Source organism: Pogoniulus pusillus, chromosome Z, assembly GCF_015220805.1.
Source record: "Pogoniulus pusillus isolate bPogPus1 chromosome Z, bPogPus1.pri, whole genome shotgun sequence".
In the NCBI taxonomy this organism is placed as follows: Eukaryota; Metazoa; Chordata; class Aves; order Piciformes; family Lybiidae; genus Pogoniulus; species Pogoniulus pusillus.
The window spans coordinates 12883753-12903773 of NC_087309.1; the positions used below are offsets into that span (position 1 = coordinate 12883753).

General features: G+C 44.8%; 1 protein-coding gene across 1 annotated transcript in view; it reads right to left on the minus strand.

The window, feature by feature from the left end:
- LOC135173319 (phospholipid-transporting ATPase ID-like) overlaps nt 1–20021 on the minus strand; it is a 112884-nt gene that overhangs the window by 81728 nt on the left and 11135 nt on the right. The window contains exon 3 of the mRNA XM_064140131.1: nt 7137–7195. Within this exon, the coding sequence (XP_063996201.1) occupies nt 7137–7195 (59 nt within the window). The remainder of the gene's footprint in view (nt 1–7136; nt 7196–20021) is intronic.

The following is a 20021-nucleotide window of genomic DNA, read 5'->3' on the forward strand; positions in this document are numbered from 1 at the left end:
AGCAACAGCTCCAAGGCTGTGCCAGGGGAGATTTAGGCTCGAGGTGAGGAGAAAGTTCTGTGGTAAAAGGTTGAACTTGATGATCTGTGAGGTCTCTTCCAACCCTGATAATACTGTGATACTGTGATACTGTGATTGAGATGCTTGAGCATGTCCAGAGAAGGGCAACGAGGCTGGTGAGACACCTTGAGCACAAGCCCTACGAGGAAAGGCTGAGGGAGCTGGGATTGTTTAGCCTGGAGAAGAGGAGGCTCAGGGGAGACCTTATTGCTGTCTACAACTACCTGAAGGGAGGTTGTGGCCAGGAGGAGGTTGCTCTCTTCTCTCAGGTGGCTAGCACCAGAACAAGAGGACACAGCCTCAAGCTGTGCCAGGGGAGATTTAGGCTGGAGGTGAGGAGAAAGTTCTTCACTGAGAGAGTCATTGGGCACTGGAATGGGCTGCCCGGGGAGGTGGTGGAGTCGCCGTCCCTGGGGCAGTTCAAGGCAGGATTGGACGTGGCACTTGGTGCCATGGTCTAGCCTTGAGCTCTGTGGTAAAGGGTTGGACTTGATGATCTATGAGGTCTCTTCCAACCCTGATAATACTGTGATACTGTGATACCACTTCACCCCAGGAGAGAAGGTCAGAGAAATCCTGTTTACCCCAGAGACTGGGAACACTTATCATTCTCCTGCAAGCCGGAACAGACTTCAGCTTTACCAAGACCCCGTATACTGGGCACACACTGTGACAATCCCGGGAGGGTGATTAATGATTAATACTTAAGAGCAACACAATTAAGCAAGCTTTAATTCCTTTGTAATATAAGTTATCTCTATCTGAAGAGCAGACACAGCTTCAGCCCTTGCTAGGCAAGCAGTATAGTTGTTAAGAGGCATTAAGCCTAAGGGAATCTTTCTCTCTGTCTATAGTTGTTGATAATCTGATATTTCCATTTAATAATCAATCCCTGTAAATATATCCCAAGCTGTTTTCATAACCTTGCAATACGAACCCTGGATTTCATAGTGGTTGGGGGTGGTACAAATTTGTAAATATTTATTTTAATAAGTAATTTTATAAAAAAATCAATTCGGCCTCAAATTAATTTCTCACCTCCCCCTAACAGAGGGGGGAACAGAGAAATCCCCTCCACGACAGTACCTCTGTCTTCTGGATGGACCTCAAGCCCATCTAGTAGTCCTGTCTTCATCCCTGTCTCCTGCATATGGACCTTGGAGCTGCTTTATCATCCCACCTTTTCTGGGATGGCCAAGATGGGGCCCATTACCAACATTCTACCCTGTTCCTCACAACTAGATGCTGAAGGACTGCACTCTGGTCAGTCAGCACATTGCCTACACTTGGGACATGCTCCCATCCTACCCTCTTTTCTAGGGCAGCCATGATACGGCTGCTCCCTGGTGGTGCCTCAACTGGTCTTCAGATAAATCCAGCTAACACCTTTGAAAATGCAGAAAGAGCAGTGCATTTAGCCTCTGAGGCTACTCCTTCATGCTATGCTAAGACCACTTTTCACAAGATCAGGCAACACTCGCTTCAGCCTTAAGCATGATGAACCCTGGAAAACATTTGCAGGTTGGGACAGGAAGAGAGAGCAGTGAGTGCCACAATCCTGACCACACTGACAAAATACTTTAGCATAGCCCACCAGATACCCTTCTCAGATCAAAGCACATGAGCAGAGAAGGTGGAATGGAGTTTAAGCCCACTACCAGAGACCCTGATTAAATTTCAAAGAAATAGGAACTCAGATGCCAACCCAGCTCAGGGCAAGGTGTATTGGTCATTGGAAGTTATATACATCACTCCTGTTTCACTAGACAACTCAACAAGTGACCAGAGAGAACAAAAGCAGAGTCCAAGCAGTCCCCTTGCTGCTGGTCCCACAGAAAGGATGCTGGTTTGACCCTAGATCCTGATCCAAGATGAAATTTGTTATTGACTCATAGGCCCTGCATTTCCTTCCCTATTGTCTGAAAGCCAATTTCAAACTGTTTTCACAGCCCTTTGTGACGTCCCTGTGCAGCTGTGCTAAATTCCAAGGTAAAAGCTAAGAGGAAAAAATAAAATGGGATCAGAGAGAGCAGTAAAACTTTCAGAAGATATTTTCTTCTTCAGAAGGTTGATAGACAGTGAGTCTGTCCTGGTTGATCCACACAGGGCAGACCTTTTGCAGCTGTGCCAGTGACAGTGCCACCAGATTAAGTTGCCTCAGATAAGAGCCTTGACTGAAGCTCTCAAATCTAGTTGGCACATCTGGCACCCTGTTTTTCACTTTATTTCAGTCTTTGCACTGGCAAATCTCTTCCTGAAGTCAGCAAGGATCTTTCTGACTGCAGAGTGAATAAACAGAGGATTAGGACCTGACTTTCATTTTTACTGACCTATATTGAGTTGGGGTTTGTGCTGCACCAAGTACCTTTGCATGCTACTCATTCACACTTGGTTTCTGAGTCATCCCTAACTAATCTTGTGAGCTGGTGGGTAGTATATACCTTCACAGTCTACTCTTCCAGATAACTGCACAGTACTTTGTTTAAAAGTTTGTTTCATTTTTCTAAGCTACAGTGTTCCTGTTGTGCAGGATAAGGCCAAGGATGTTTTGGGCTACACCAGACTGAGAACTTTATCTTCAGCTTCAGTGTTCACACTAAGTCCAAACAAACCCTGACCTACCCAAGTGCTGACACTGCTTGAACAGCTTAAAGATACTGTCCTTAACCACGTGCACCTCCTGTTAATCAAGACAGAAATTACCAGAAGACACATAAGAGGTTTCTTTAGATAAGAGACACTTCCCTTTTCCTCATTTCAGTCTGTACTGCCTTTGTTCACACAGATGGAGATCATCCCAGTATTCCAGACCAGTGTATGACATGGCTCATATGCCCACAAGTTGCATTCAGTACTTATTCTTCCTCTGGCCCTTGGCTTTGTGGTGAACCCTGTGTGTTAAGGGGATTCCCCTCGCTCCTGCCTACCTCTTACCCTCATCCTATCTTATCAGTCCAGCCTGTTAAACCCTCTTGCCCAGCCTGTGCTTAGCTGAAGAGGCTCTGGAGGCTGTCAGGAGCAGCAGGGGTGATCTTATTGCTGTCTACAACTACCTGAAGGGTGGTTGTGGCCAGGAGGAGGTTGCTCTCTTCTTTCAGATGGCCAGTGCCAGAACGAGAGGACACAGCCTCAGGCTGTGCCAGGGGAGATTTAGGCTGGAGGTGAGGAGAAAGTTCTTCACTGAGAGAGTCATTGGACACTGGAATGGGCTACCCGGGGAGGTGGTGGAGTCGCTGTCCCTGGGGCTGTTCAAGGCAGGATTGGATGTGGCACTTGGTGCTATGGTCTGGCCTTGAGCTCTGTGGTAAAGGGTTGGACTTGATGATCTGTGAGGTCTCTTCCAACCTTGGTGATACTGTGATAACACACATGACTTGGCCTCTTGTGTATTATCTGATGAGCTCTGGGAAGCAATTGCACCCCAAGTCTCCTGCAAGTCCATGGTGAATCTGGACATGCCCTTGCATGCATTGGCATCCATGGATTTCCACAGAGCAGGTTTCTGCAAAGCTGGTTTGAGCACATTTGGGAGGCTTGTTTCATACTAGGAGGGCCATCTCTCAGCAGCTATGAAAGCTAATGTCAGACTCCACACACAAGAGAGTTTGCAAGTCTTTCTAAGTTCATTCCTTCTTCCTTCAGTGATATCCTGTAGACTTTGTACCAGGAAGGGACAATAACCACCAACTATTCAGGGACAGCACACCCACCTCTGATTGTGCTTTCCCACTTCCCTGTTCTCTGAGACTAATCAAGGACAAAGCACCTTTGTACCTCTGAGATGTGTCCACACAATAGAAACTCCCTTTTTAGTGAAAGACCTGAACCTTCACAGCAGCTGGGACATGCAGGTTGGCTGCTGCAGTAAGGTGATACTACATCTCTCTTTGCTTATTCCTTTCTTTCCCTTATTGGCCTTTCTCAGCAACTGCCTCACCCTAACAAAACATCTACAGCCTCACCTAGCTTTGCTGCAAGAACCTGTTCTATAGGTTTTTTTTGGCTAACATGGCCTTTAGCTACCAGGAAAGTAAACCTCACTCACATGGTTTTCACTTTCTAAAATACTTTCTAAGCTTTGTTATATTGGAGAGTTTCCTTCCAATTTCTGACCAGTGTCTCTTTTATCTAGCTATTGGTGCAGCCTTCCATGTGCCTTGAGAGAAGACAAGACTCTTGTGCAGGAAGATAATTACAAATGGTCTCGCTGTGGGATGAAGCCTCTTCTCCTGGCTCTGTAGAGAAGACTCAGATTACTATGTAGCTGTCCATGCATGATGATTCTCATGTCCCAGAGAGCTGACCACCTCAAAGAAGAACAGGCAGTTCAAATGCTTTCGCTGTTTGCTCATATAGAAATCAACTTAGAACCAGAGAATATAATAGAGCAGACAACTGTTTTGGTAGAAAAGACCTTTAAGATCATTGAGTCTAATCATTTGCTAATTCTAAGAAGTCTGATGAGGGCAGCCTCCTCTCCAAGATGAACAACCACAGTTCCCTCAGCTGCTCCTCACCACACCTGTGCTCCAGACTCTTTGCCAGCTTTCTTGCCCTTCTCTGCACCTGTTCCAGCCACTGAGAATCACAGAACTGTGGAATTACAGAATATATCTGTTTGGAAGAGACAGTGAAGATCATCCACTCCAACCTTTGAACCAGCACTGAAGGGTCAACACTAAACCACATCCCTAAGCACCATGTCCACACACTGCTTGAATACCCCCGTGGATGGTGACTCCACTACTGCTCTGGGCAGACCATTCCAATATGTGATGGTCCTTTCAGTCAAGAAGAAAAACATGAGAGTGGGAAGACATACTGAGGAAGGACTGTGACAGCTGGAGATGGAAATTACCCAGTCCAGAAAATAGCAGCATGCTGAAAGACAGCTGAACCCAGCTTTAGTGCAGGGCAGGATCTGACATTTGGACAGTCTTGGTCCATCTGAACCACACATTAGTGCTTAGAAGTGCAATCTCTTCATGCTCAGAGAAAGCTGAACATTAAGAAGGGGTCTAGACTGAATCCTTGCAGTGGACTACAGAAGTGGAAGAACTTTGAGAACCATCATTAATGAGAGGGTACCATATTAATGAGAGGGTACTAAGAGACACTTTCCCCTCTTGGCGTCTCCAGATGCACCCAGCAATCTATATCATAGGACATGAAGTCATTTATGAGCAAGGTTAGTCCTTTTCATACACCATGGCAAGTGAACTTAATAAATTGAACTTTTGCCAGGACTTATCAGAAATAAGCAGCCTGAGACATGCAGTCCCATTAAAGCAGAGCTTGCATCACCCATTAAAGCCTTTTAGTGCCTCACCACCCACTCAACACTTCCAGGTTTGTCTCTTTCTAGACAGATTTCCAGATTTCCTAAGCCTCTGTCTACACTGGACTCCAGAAATCATGAGGCACAGCTGACTAAAATGAGGAGTAAAATTACTGAAACTCACACCACTGTGTTTTAACACAGTATACTGAGATGTCTTTTTGGCCAGCTCCACTTCTATGCCTAATCACTAGACTCTCATGGAAACCCTCCAGAATTCTCCTTAGTTTTGGTTATTTGAAAATCCTTGGGCAATCAGACAGGAAACAGTGGCATGCAAAGCCAGTCTTATGAATGTTTCTTTCAAAGACATAGGTCCAGAATCAGAAAACCTGCTTGTTCTTTCTACCCTGGCATCACTGTACATCTCCTTGATTCCTTGCCCTGCTGCTGCACATACATTGCTATTCTACAATGAAAGCCCACAAATCTGTATGTAGGGTGATACTCATTCTGGTACTCTACTGGCAGGTTCTGAAAAATCAAATGCACCTTGACAGTCTCAAATTACCAGGCTCAAAAAAAAGGCACTTATCACAGTATCACCAAGGTTGGAAGAGACCTCACAGATCATCAAGTCCAACCCTTTACCACAGAGCTCAAGGCTAGACCATGGCACCAAGTGCCACGTCCAATCCTGACTTGAACAGCTCCATGTTGCATGGCCCTTTACAATGCACTTCATATTCCAGACACGTGCACCATCTCTGCATCTAGGAAGTCTCTAACCTGTGCTGGGTAAATTGGAAGGTAGTCACTGAAAAACATCCAATCCACTTTGCCAACAGATCAGCTACATTAAGGTCTTTGGCCAAAGACCTTTCTATCTTATAAGAAATCACAGTATTATGAAATGTGGAAATTTTACAGTCCTTACCAAGAAAATACTTAGAATGTTCCTAACTAAAATACACTACTTTACTCCTGAGTAAAAGTAAAGGATGGGTTTCACCATCAGAACTCAGGTATGCTAAGGAAAAAAAAATCAGTACATTTATTTCAACATCAGTTGTCATCAGAAAATGCTTTGAAAGAATGCAGCTTCAAGATCAACTGAAGAGGAGATGGAGATGACTCTGGAGCCAGGCAGTACAGGTCTAGCAATTGAGCTAGCCCTCCTTGGCACACAATGTCAGCAAATGGTCCACAAGCTTTGGAAATCAAGTTGCCAAAGAGGCTTCCTGGCAATGCCAGGGGAGTCTGGCAGACCTGGGTCACAGCCACCCAAGCTAGGGTACTCCTTAGCACAATGTGTGTTGTTAAGGAACTGGAAATAAAGTTGGCAGGAATCTTCCTAGAGAGGATTTCACAGGAATTGCTGAGGAACTGACACATTTCCTTTCATATTTTACTTTAAATGGAAGCATGTTTCCAACAAAAAGCTCCTCTCAGGTTCCTTTAATCAAAGGCCCTGGAGCCTGATCTTTGAAACATTTTGACTCATAAATAATTTTCTGGGGTGTGTGGAAAGTCACTGTGTCATGACTGTTCCAGCATTAGATCTCCTTCAACTGCCAGTTGGCAGGTTTGACTCCAAAGGCATATCTCCCGATGTTTGACTCAGCAACAGACCATCTAGCACATGTCTGTCTTGGTTTATCCAGCACATGTCTGTCTTGTTTGCAAAGTCATAGCTGGTGTGCAGTCTAGTCACCCCTTTGAAACAACATTCAAGACACAAAGCAGATGCAACCACATCTATGACCACATCTGCATGAAACATATGCCGGTTACTTACAGCATATTCAAACTGCAGATTGAAATCCCTGTTGTTTGCTTGAAGTTGTCTCTCTTCCTCTGTAAAGAAGAAACACATCAGACATGATTGAAGGTAATCAGAATCAACACAGGTATGAATCATGAAATGCAAGCAGAGATGCTGAAAGGTAATGTCACAGCATATCTGTGCTCTGGGCTAACCATCCCATGACAGGGAACTGAAGATGCTGCTGACAGTGGTAGAGCGGCGCTGTGAAATGGTACTGCTACCACAGCACATTAACCCCATACTCTAACTTTTCTCTACCCACTGCACTGTCAACACTGATTTTACAGGTTTTTCAGCTTCTCCTGTGTAAGAACTACCACTTAACTTTTGCTGCTCAGTACTTCTGCTCTAGTTTGTCTGTTTGCCTTGGAATCTTTGGAGCTGTTGCCATTAGCCTCCTGTTTGTGCCGCCTCTCCAATACAAGTGAATCTGCAGCATCATCCCACAAATCCAACAAGAAACTGCTGTTAAGGCTGTTGCTCAGAATGCATATTCCAGGATTCCTGCCTTGGGGGAGTTTTAACCTCATTATCTAACAGAAAATGTATTATTTCAATGTAAAGAAACTGTATCCTTTCCTGTGATGGTCAAAGGTGATTTTCTGCTCCCACTCACTCCCATATGCTACCTGCCAAGCATATAGAGCACAGATGAGTTAACTATGTATTGAAGGATGTTATGCCTTACTGTAGTTTGCTCTCCCAAGGGTAAGCAACTTCAGTCACTTATTATTGCATAGTCTGTCAGAAGAAGAATCACTCTTGCTGCTCTCTAGTGAGCTTTCTAGTTCTCATTCTGGTCAAAAGGGGCCATAGTTTTCAACTGAGGCCTTACCAAAGCCAACCAGAGCATAAGGAACATTCCACCTTTCTCATAGACTGTACATATTTGACATAAGTATTCACCTAGAAGTAATTTAAAACAGATATCCTTATGCATCACAAGCAGACAGCTGCAGTGTTCCAGAGCATGATCCATTTTGGCAAATCCTTTATGTAAATGCTGAATCCTCATCAGGCAATGCAAATCTTTAATTTGTCCCCACTGAAATGCCTCCAGATTTTTCAGACTATTTCTCCAGCTAATAATATATCAATACTGATATTATATTTCATCATACTTGTGGCTCCTGCCAACATGGTGCCATGAGTAGATTTACTAAGTTTGTTCTTTCTTCTGCCAGCCAGGATGTGGAAGAAAATACTGAATACCAGACTCAGAATACTTCTCTGCTTAATCTTTCAGGTTTCATAATCAGTAATTGATAAATGCTGCCAGCTTATTTGTTTTCTGGCACTCACTGCATGCTGATTTTTATCTTGGGTTTGTTCAGCCAGTTTACTAGTAAAAAAGTGGTAAGTGGCAGTCAATCTGTTGGAAGGTAGGAGAGCCCTGCAGAGGGACCTGGACAGGCTGGATGGGTGGGCAGAGGCCAATGGGATGAGATTGAACAAGGCCAAGTGCAGGGTTCTGCACTTTGGCCACAACAACCCCAAGCAGCATCACAGGCTGGGGACTGAGTGTCTGGAGAGCAGCCAGGAGGAAAGGGACCTGGGGGTACTGATAGATAGTAAGCTGAAGATGAGGCAGCAGTGTGCCCAGGTAGGCAAGAGAGCCAATGGCATCCTGGCCTGCATCAGGAACAGTGTGGCCAGTAGGACAAGGGAGGTTATTCTGCCCCTGTACTCAGCACTGGTCAGGCCACACCTTGAGTGCTATGTCCAGTTCTGGGCCCCTCAATTCAAGAGAGATGTTGAGGTGCTGGAAGGTGTCCAGAGAAGGGCAAGAAAGCTGGTGGGGGGCCTGGAGCACAAATCCTATGAGGAGAGGTTGAGGGAGCTGGGGGTGTTTATCCTGGAGAAGAGGAGGCTCAGGGGTGATCTTATTACTGTCTACAACTACCTGAAGGGGCATTGTAGCCAGGTGGGGGTGGCCTCTTCTCCCAGGCAACCAGCAATAGAACAAGGGGACACAGTCTCAAGTTGTGCCGGGGTAGGTCTAGGCTGGATGATAGGAGGAAGTTGTTGGCAGAGAGAGTGATTGGCATTGGAATGGGCTGCCCAGGGAGGTGGTGGAGGCACCGTCCCTGGGGGTCTTCAAGAAAAGCCTGGATGAGGCACTTAGTGCCATGGTCTAGTTGATTGGTTAGGGCTGGGTGCAAGGTTGGACTGGCTGATCTTGGAGGTCTCTTCCAATCTGGTTGATTCTAAGATTCTATGATTCTAACAGCTATCTAAGGGTTTTTCACTAGCCTTCTGGCTACCACTAATACAGAATTAGTTTTGGTTTGATGTGGTTTTTCAGAACTCTTGAGTGTTAATCATCTTTTACACGCACACACACACACACACACGTATACACACTTCTAGATGCTTTGATGTGGTTTGTGGATTGTTTTAGCCTTTATCCAAGAAATTAAACCAATATATCTACAACAAATCAACTTTTCTATTCTCCCCTGTTTTAAGATAAATGCTTGTGCTAGTTTGAAGCTACATAGAATGTTTTGGTGAGAAGGATTAGATCACAGGCTGTGAAAGAGAAACAGTGATGATGTCTACTTCACTCATAGGCTTGCTGAGAGGTATAAGAACAAGAATCCAAACATGGATAAGGGAGTTGCTCTTTGTCTAGGCTGTGGGCAGCATTTCTCTCTAACCTCACCTTCTGTCTCTCTGATTAATCCACTTGCTTCCTAATCCCCCATGCCAACTCTCCATTCTTCCTTGGGGCACAAGGCAATGTCTGGGGTAAGGTAGGGGCGTGGAAGAAGGTAGAAAGGTGGTTGGGAGCCCCTCCTGGGGACTCAGGTTTTTGGGAGGGCTGTTGTGTTTCTGTATTACCTTTTACCCTGCATATTTCTGTATATAACTGTACATACTGTAAATATCTGCTTGTATATTGTGCTAAGCTGTAAATACAAAGCTTCATTTGATTTCCAGAGCCAGCTGAGTCAAGCCTGGATGATTTCCAAAGTGCGGGGGAGCAAGTAACACCCAAACCATCACAATGCTATACTTACTCTCTTCCTACACTCATGAACTTCATGCGTATGTTCACTGGAAATTCTCAGAGGCATCATTGCCCCAAGCTGTGTTCTACCGTACCCAGTCAATGCACTCCCTCTCTGTTCCTGCCCCAAACCTCCACTCTTCTCTGTTTCTGGCAGCTATTGTGTTACACGTCTAAATTAAAACAAAAACAAAGAAGAGATGCCAACACTTACAGAGCAACCTTTGTTGCCCTTTATCTCCTTGATGCCTTTTTCTCCCTTTGAGCCTTTACCACATGGTTTGTGTGGATAAAACCAGCTGCTTTGCATGTTCTAGAGGCATCCTTACTCTTCCTGAAGTGAATGAGGAGCTTGTAACTTTGTTATTTTACTCACCCCTCTGAGCTTTTTCCTGAAAGATGATAACTTACACCTCTGCTCCTAAAATTAATTATTTAGGGAAATTATATCTCTGCTTTGCTCTCCCCCCACTCCAGATTTCCTTCCCATGAGATCTCAGTTTCTGATTCTTCGTGTTTGTTGACAGTTTTCTTCTTAATTCTCTTTGAAACAATTTGCTGTTGTCACTTTTCCCTAAGTATCATATCATCATTTCATAATCATTCTTATTTACAGTCCTTCCTGCTTTAATGGGACTAGCCAGCTCCTCACTGTTAGAAGGAATAATTTCTGGAACAGTCTCTTCTCTGGCAGCACAGAATTGCCCCCTTCTGGATCAAAACACTGTGCCAGATAAGCAGGTTGTGTTCCCCTATACTCCACTCCAATTTCCCTCTTCATAGCTAGAATTCTTAATTTACTGCTAGTAAACATTCCTCCTTCTGCCCCAAGAAAACTTCCCTTCCTAGTTCCCTATGCCTGTGTTCTTTATTCTTGTAACATTACTCAGAGATCTGTGATTTGTTCATTTCTTTCTTCACACTGGACATACAAGGAAAACCTCTGTTACCCTTTTAGAACAAGCTTTATTCTTTTCTATTAATATTCCAGCCTCACGAGTTATCCCAGCATGTGTCTATTATACTTATCAAATGATATGTTAAGACATCTCATCCTTCCTGTTTATTCACTCTTGCAAGCATCTAAGGGATAGAATGCAATGAACTGCTGTCCCCCCTCTCTTTCCTCCAATGACTCTATGAATTAGAAATCATCCCTGATTTTTAAGACCTTTTTCAGATTATAGTTTTTGTTTTTTTTTTTCCTCTCTCTGTGGACTGTATTCACCATGCCCTCTAATTATCAAAATAAAGCTATGCTGGCAGGTAAATGTGCTTTTCCCTTTCTTCAGGCACATCTAGCCTTGTCAGGTATTTTGGAGTTGGCTCACATTTGCCCTGACTGCGTGATTCAGACCAACCACAGAGGCTCCATTCATGACCATCAAAGCACTTAATCCTTCACTGCTTTCCTTGGACACATTTTCCTCATCTTTCAAAATGTGAAGAACAATGTACAGAGAGATCAGAGTATGTGGTAGAGTGTCCCAGAGGAAAACAGAAGCAGAGCTCAAGAGGTCCAGGCTTGTAGGGCTCCAACTATTGTGTTATGTGGCCCTTTAGGAATTTTCCTGAGAGCCACCAGTATCAAAGCAGACAAAAGATAAAGCTATTTGTTAAAAACAGAACCTCCCAACACCCTCACGTTTCCTCTCATACAGTAAGTTCCACTTTCATCCCCTCCCCAGGGGCTCCAAGTCCAGACCTGTAGTAAATGACACAGAAAAGATAAATAGCTTTACAGTCAAATGGAGTAGATGACAAAGCTTGGAAATCTACAGGGCTACAGAGGAATGCTCACAGATCTTGTCCTGAACACGAGAAGGGGAGCCAGTAGATAGGAGCAGAGATGTTTTAACATACCAGATGCTTACATGGAGCAGGGCAAGCAAGCTGAATACCTCTGTTAAGCCCTAGTGAGGCCATTATGGAGTGCTGTGTCCAATTCTGGGCTCCCCAGTCACAATGTTGTGGACAGACTGCTTTTAGTGATTCCCAGTGACAAGACAAGAGGCAACAAACAAAGGGACAACAGCAGACACAGTCTAGAACAATGGAAGTTCCACTTAAATGAAAGGGAAAACTTCTTTGAGGATGGTGGTGTACTGGAACAGTCTGCCCAGGAAGGTTGTGGAGTCTCCTTCTTTGAAGACTTTCAAAACTAGCCTGACCTCTTTTCTGCACAACCTAATCTAAGTGATCCCACTCTAGTGGGGAGGTGTTGAACTGTATGGCCTTTAAAGATCCCTTACAAACTTTATCATTCTGTGATTCTGTGACCTCCAGTGATCCTGAAACTGAGCACTTGCAGGGGACACCACCATCTGTGCTGCTCACAGCCTGCAGGTCTGGCCAGATGCCTCATCAGAAGGAGCTGTGGGAGTGTATGAAGCATGGAGAGGAGCGAAGACATCTAGAACTGCTTATCTGGTCTAGAGCCCTTTGGGTATCTATTCCCTTGCCAGCACATGAGACATGGCTCACACAGTGGCTAAGGGGCACATGGCAGCTTCTGAAAGACTCTCAAGTCTTCAGTGGCTTTGGATTTTTGCAGGCAGGACAGACCCTGAGGGCGCTGCACACAGAGACAGAAATCCAAGTGCTGCTGACAGCAACTGGACATGCTGTAAGCTCCTTTGCTCTTCCCATGGCTTGCCGGGGGGAGTGAGGAGCCATTCTCTTTCCTCAGCTTTCCCCCACGGCCTGTGGAAACAGAGATGCTTGACAAATGCACTTGAATTCAAGGATCTTAAATGCTTCTCACACAGTAAGAGATGTACTCTCCAAGAGGAGCTGCTTTTATGTGAGGCACACAAATAGATGTAAACAGTTTAGGGATGACACAGAAACATGAAGCAGTGAGATATCAACAGATCAGAAAATTAAACTCACTCAAGACATTTCCCTCCTGTGTCTGATTCTGGGGTCCCTAAGGGCAGATTTTCTAGGACAACAAATCTCTGATGGTCTCAGGTAGCTATGAACCTGCTTCAAAACTGAATGGGAAGTCTCTGGCCTGACATAACCAGCCATCTATTTCAGAGGTAGTATCCCTGAAACCAAGGTACATAGGATCCTATGATCCTAGAGAGCTGGAAGGGCTTTCTAAAGGTCATCTAATTCAAGCAGATCAGGTTGCTCTGGCCACATCCAACCTGAACTTGAGTGTTTCCAGTGATGGGGCATCTACCACCTCTCTGGGTAACTCATGTCAGTGTTTCACCACCCTTGTTGCAAAAAATGTCTTCCTTATTTCTAGTCTAGATAGATTCTCTGTTAGTTTAAAACCACTACCTCTTGTCCTGTCAAAACATGCCAGGCTACAGGATTGTACCTGTTTTTCTTATAAGGCCCCTTTAAGTACTGAAAGGCCACAATAAGGTCTCCCTGAAGCCTTCTCTTCTCCAGGCTGAACATCTGAAGCTAATTTCTAGCGGCAAGCTTTTCATTTTCCTTGCTGGGTAACGGCCAGTTCCTTTGGCTAAAGCAAGAACAACCACAATGAATTGCAAACTGTGCCTCGTCTAACACCAGCAAGTAGAACTTTCTGTCCTCTGGCTACACGAAGGGAGAACCACCACTGACCACATGTACGGAGCAACAGTGCCTCAGTAGTTTTACCAACAGAGGGCCATGAGACTCTAATGTAGTGCCTCCCGAACCAACAGTTCTCAGCTATCGTAGACCAGATAATTTTTGTTTGCTTCTGCAACTGTGTGGGCAGAAATGAAGCCCCTTGGAAGATCTTAATAAACAAAAAGTCAGGGAAAGTCAAACATTACGCAGCTTGACCTGGAAACCACAGCTCAGGGTATTTTGGCTGTAGATCTAAGACTGCATGTCTTATCATGCCCTGTTGATTCTGAAAGCATTGAGTAAAGAGGGAGGGGAAACCTGAAGCATTATCAGATGAGATGTTTTTAGTTTCATAAAACTTTTTTTTTTTTATCTCTCTCTGCAACTTAAAACTTTCTACTTCTGCAGGCTGCAGTCGTAAATCATTGGAAAGAAGGAATGGTATTTGTGCTCCAAGTTATCATTTCACTGCCACTGAAAACTATTTTAAATTATTCATCAGTGGAAACTCAGTGTACATAAATGTGGCTTCATGCCCAGTTCTTGGTCTAACCACTGAGACCAAGTCACTGGGAAAGTGGCTGTTTTCTCAGACAGTCAGATTTAGGAGCTAAACCACAGAACAACATCTGTATTTAATAAAACTAAAACCATGCCAAAAATCAGCTATAAATGTAACTGTCCAGCCCACCAGCCTGCTCCTTTTAGGACAGCTGCACGGAAAAGTTCTGTGAAGAGTTAGATCCAAGATCTGGTCAAACAGCCTGGAAATTTGTTTCTGGTTCCTGCTAAGGTGCATGAGCCAAAAGCAATGCTTCCAACAGGCTGCTGGAAAAGTTTTGTAGGTGTTTGATTGTGTGGCTCCAAGATACAGGAGGTTAAGGGCTTCCTGGGTTTGCCAAGTTATATACAAATTAGGACCTGATAACAACATGCATGAGACAAACACAGCCCAACTACAGGAGTGCCAGTGCCTGACAACTGAACAGAGACAACATAAACTCTGCAAAAATAATGCTCTCTACTCCACCCTTTAAACAAGTGACCTCAAGAGCACAAATGTTGCCCTGATACAAAAAGTGGTATCCAGGAGCTGGGCTCATCTTCTCTGCTTTCCTTGCAGAGCAGCTCTTAGCAAAGCTGTTAGCCTTACTGACAGCAAGCTGTGAAAGATGTAACACAGCTATTCTGTTCTAAAGGCACATATCTGACCTTCCTGGAACTGTAACACAAGTCTTTCAAGCAATAGGCTGTAAGTAGCCTTAGAAGACTTTCACCAGTTGCAGGACACTTTTTTTTTTTTTAAATTATTTCAAATCTCATGATGCATCTCATTCCATCTCCTCCTGTCCCATCTCCCTCCTACTTTCTTGTGCACCCCACTTTGGGACTCTTTGTGGCTGCTGTGTGGCCCAGCTTTTGGTAACACCTCTCAACAACAGCGCAAGTACCACCTCACACATACAGAGCCCAGGGGATCATCCATCCTTTCATAGGCAGAGAAAGCCTAACCCTTAGTTAGGCTTAGGCTTAGGAGGGATATTGAGATGCTTGAGCATGTCCAGAGAAGGGCGACGAGGCTGGGGAGAGGCCTTGAGCACAGCCCTACGAGGAGAGGCTGAGGGAGCTGGGATTGGTTAGCCTGGAGAAGAGGAGGCTCAGGGGTGACCTCATTGCTGTCTACAACTACCTGAGGGGTGGTTGTGGCCAGGAGGAGGTTGCTCTCTTCTCTCAGGTGGCCAGCACCAGAACGAGAGGACACAGCCTCAGGCTGTGCCAGGGGAGATTTAGGCTGGAGGTGAGGAGAAAGTTCTTCACTGAGAGAGTCATTGGACACTGGAATGGGCTGCCCGGGGAGGTGGTGGAGTCGCCGTCCCTGGGGCTGTTCAAGGCAGGATTGGACGTGGCACTTGGTGCCATGGTCTAGCCTTGAGCTCTGTGGTAAAGGGTTGGACTTGATGATCTGTGAGGTCTCTTCCAACCTTGGTGATACTGTGATACTGTGATACTTATTTCTGGTCTTTGCTGGACTATTACTCTATGCATGCAATTAACTGAACCTGCCATAGTGTGTCAGTACTTCTCTCCTCCCCTGATTAAAGAAGAGAGTTACAGCATCCACTGAAAGGCAACACTATGGGAATGGGCAAGACACTGTATGCCGTATTATACAACTAAAATGACTAATCCTGTGGAAGCTATTATACAAAGTAATAGCCAAACTCTCCTTTCACCTTAAAGCCATAATTATCCCTTTTTCCAACCATAAAGATGAAGGCACCATGCAAAAAGGTGCTCAACTTGCAAGTGCCGTATTTGGCTAGAGCCCCTACTGTTAAAGAGTTAAAGAGAACAAGGCTATTTTTTATAGCAACAGTATCACATCCATAGTACCTTCCTAGTGCCTTCCTAAGATCAAGGCTGCACCAAGCAAGCACCAGACACAAATCCAGAGATCTTTACTCAATAAGCTCGACATTTAATATGGGCCAGAGGATACACAGGTGAAGGCAAGAGCTTACACTAGTTAAATATCTCCGTTTCACGGGCAGCCTGGGTGCAAACAAAAGCCAAATTCTCCTTACTGTGTCACTCCAGTCACTCTAGTACTCTAACATGCCTGGTGCTGGTGTGCCAGCTGCTGTGAGGCATGAAACCAAAGCCCATCCCTGCTCTGAACTGCCGCCAGAGCCTGGCAGGGTGCAGTGAGCATGTCTGGGGCAGGAGAAGCAGTAAGAACCCAGTGGGATGGAAACAGGGAAGGGGAAGGTCACAGCCAAGCCCTACTCAGAGCAGGAACATGCCCAGCTGCCTGGCAAGCAAACATTGCTTTTCTTTCTTTTTTTTTTCCTTTATAATTGACTGAAAGGAGAGGCCCTCCAGGGCTCCATGTTACAAACCCACATATTTTCACCGTGTAGGTGCCTTCTCTTCAATGGAGCTTTTCTGACTGCTGTGGCTGGAGAGGATTTATGCTGGGAATCGTGTGCATTTTAGTCTCTGAAATGAAGTAGCTGGTAGTGAGTGTAAGCAATTTAATTAAAAAAAAACCCTGCAGCAAGAGCATTCAGGGATGGCACCATAAATGGGTCTATCCCTACTCTGTTCTGCCTGTTCCTCCATTATTAAGTAAAGAAATAGTTTTTAAATTATATATAAAGGTATCCTTATTGTATATCCTTTTTCATACAAAGGATAAACAGAAATATCCTTGAATCGAATGATAATTGCCTTGAAATTGCAGCATTCTTCTTTCTCCTTCCTCGTGAAGAAATTAAACGTGAGAAGTGCACTGTTTTGGTCATGAATTGTATCTTTAGTGGTTAGCACTCCTGCTAGCACTAAACAAACACTACATGGCAACTGGAATTTCCCACAAAGGTGCAACTTTTCATGCGTCCCTGGTAGTGAAGCAAAAAGAGTTTTTTCCTGGCACAGGGCCCAGCTGGGAGATGTACTGGCACACCTCCATCTTGCTATAGTAGATGCAAGGCATGAAATACAAAGACTTTGAAGGTGAATTGGAATTTTTCCTCCCTCTGGTACAGGAAATTTTGATACAAAGATGAAATTCGATACTGTATTTTGCCCTTTTTCTAAGAGCAGCATTTGAAGAAGAGAAAAGACAAGAAAGTAAAGCTCCACAAGGGTGCCTCAGATTGGCCCAGCATATAGAACAGTCATAGTTAAACAGCAGTCTTTGGGCACAGACCTGGAAGAGGTGCTAGATGACCTTAAAACAGAAAACACTCCATTTTAGGTTGTTCTGGGAAGGGACAGAAACTGTCTCATCTCTCCCTTTCCCCTTCTCCTGCAATAACACCAGTTCTGGTTTGCTTTTGTTTCCTCTTCCTTACAATGCCTCACCCATCTGCCTTGGCACTGGGCAAGGGGTGGGGACACACCGCGTCTCAGAATTGCCTCGCAGCAGATTATTTCTCAAGATGCTTCTGTATCTTTTGATGCTTGTTTTCAGTCCACTCCAAAATGAAAGTATGCATCTTCCAAACTGACTCTTCTTCACTTTGAAAAGCTTGAATTTTATGTGTTTTTCTTTCTCCCCCCCTATCCCCCCCCAATATTGGCTTCTCTTCTCTAGTTCTTTGTCTACATAAGCCACCACCATCTTGCAGACATCACAAAAGCCATATGCAGGTTTCACTGCAACTGGCTGCTGTGGAGGCTTGTTGGCTGCACAGCATTTCAGCATAACACACACAGATTCAGGATTCGTTGCCTCCAAGAGCATGTCAATCAAAGCCTGTCCGTAGACGTCAATGAAGTCCTTGCACTCGTCTTTGATGCTCCTTGGTAACAGGTAGCAGACCACCTCCATCTCATGTACCATCTCCTCCTCTGTCTTGTTGCTTTCAAGGAGACCAGTCACTTCTTTCACCATGGTCTCACATATTTCACACAAGGAAAGGTCTTTCTCTTGAACTGAGGCTTTTTCCACAGTTTCCATTTTCACTTCATGAATCACTTGAGTTGGCACCAGAGGCTGAAGCGGAACAGACTTCACCAAAGAACAGAACCCCACCATGGCACAAATGTCCTTTGGTTGCTGATCCTTCATATGCATCATCATTTGGATAGCCAAGTCAGAATATTCAGAGATATAGCTCTTGCACATATCACTTTATACCACTTCATATCCTGATTTTTGCAGTAGTAGTTCATAATGTTTTGACAAACATCAGCATGCCAAATAAAGCAACTGAAATAACAATTTGCTTTTGTTTTAAAAAATAGTCTGGCAGTCACTGGCTGGCACATATAATTTCCTCTCCTAGAAAACTGTATCTCCTAGAGACTCTGGTAGTGTGATGTCTGGACACAATAGCCCACGTTAATAGCAGGGATACACAGCGATAGGAAGTGATGTGAAAACCATAAAAATAAATACTGCTCTGAAACAAACTTTCAGAAGTTTTACAATTCACAGTTATTCCCCCCCGTGGGAAATTATGTAAAATAAATACATTTTTCTTACTAATAGGTCTGTTGTGGTAAGGCATTTCCTATCGGATCTGAATAGCGGTCCCAGAAGGCAGTTGAGATTTATGTCTTTAGAGCTAGTCTTGAGCTGCATTCTCCATAGGGAGTTGCAACCACTGCCAAGCTCTGCCCAGACCCTGAATCACAGGATGTTAGGGGTTGGAAGGGACCCAAAGAGATCATACAATCAACCAGGTTGGAAGAGACCTCCAAGATCAGCCAGTCCAACCTAGCACCCAGCCCTAGCCAGTCAAGTAGACCATGGCACTAAGTGTCTCATCCAGGCTTCTCTTGAACACTTCCAGGGATGGTGACTCCACCACCTCCCTGGGCAGCCCATTCCAATGCCAATCACTCTCTCTGCCAACAACTTCATCCTAACATCCAGTCTATACTTCTCCCAGCCCAACTTGAGACCGTGGCCCCTTGTTCTATTGCTGGCTGTCTGGGAGAAGAGACCAACCCCCACCTGGCTACAACCTCCCTTCAGATGTTTATAAGTATCACAGAGGCTGAGGGACCTGGGGCTGTTAAGTCTGGAGAAAAGAAGACTCAGAGGGGATTTGATAAATAATAGAATCATAGAATCAACCAGGTTGGAAGAGACTTCCAAGATCATCCAGTCCAACCTAGCACCCAGCCCTAGCCAGTCAACTAGACCATGGCACTAAGTGCCTCATCCAGTCTCCTCCTGAAAACCTCCAGGGACGGTGCCTCCACCACCTCCCTGGGCAGCCCATTCCAATGCCAATCACTCTCTCCGTGAAGAACTTCCTCCTAACATCCAGCCTAGGCCTACCCCAGCACAACTTGAGACTGTGTCCCCTTGTTCTGTTGCTGGTTGCCTGGCAGAAGAGACCAATCCCCACCTGGCTACAAAGTCCCTTCAGGTAGCTTAAAAGATCTCAGTCATCTTTTCACAGAAGCACTACTGCTGCCAACTTCTCCACTCAAATGTAAGAGCTTTACTATGATTCCATCATCTAGGAATTGTTTTCCCTTGACAGTCTTTGCATGTGACATGAAAGTACACATTACTGCTCTGTCAAGTTTTAGTTGCATCTCCAATTCCCTGTAAAAATAACACAGAACCATAAAAACTCCACTATTCTTCATGCCAAGAAATTTAGACCATGTGACCTCTCTTGTTACGTTATGCCTGTCCTGAAAAAGCTTTCCTAATTTTGCCTGCTTCTTAGCTCATGTGGAAACCTCTATGTCTTGCTGGGAAGAAACAGCAAAACATTACAGGTTCTCATGGGAGAAAT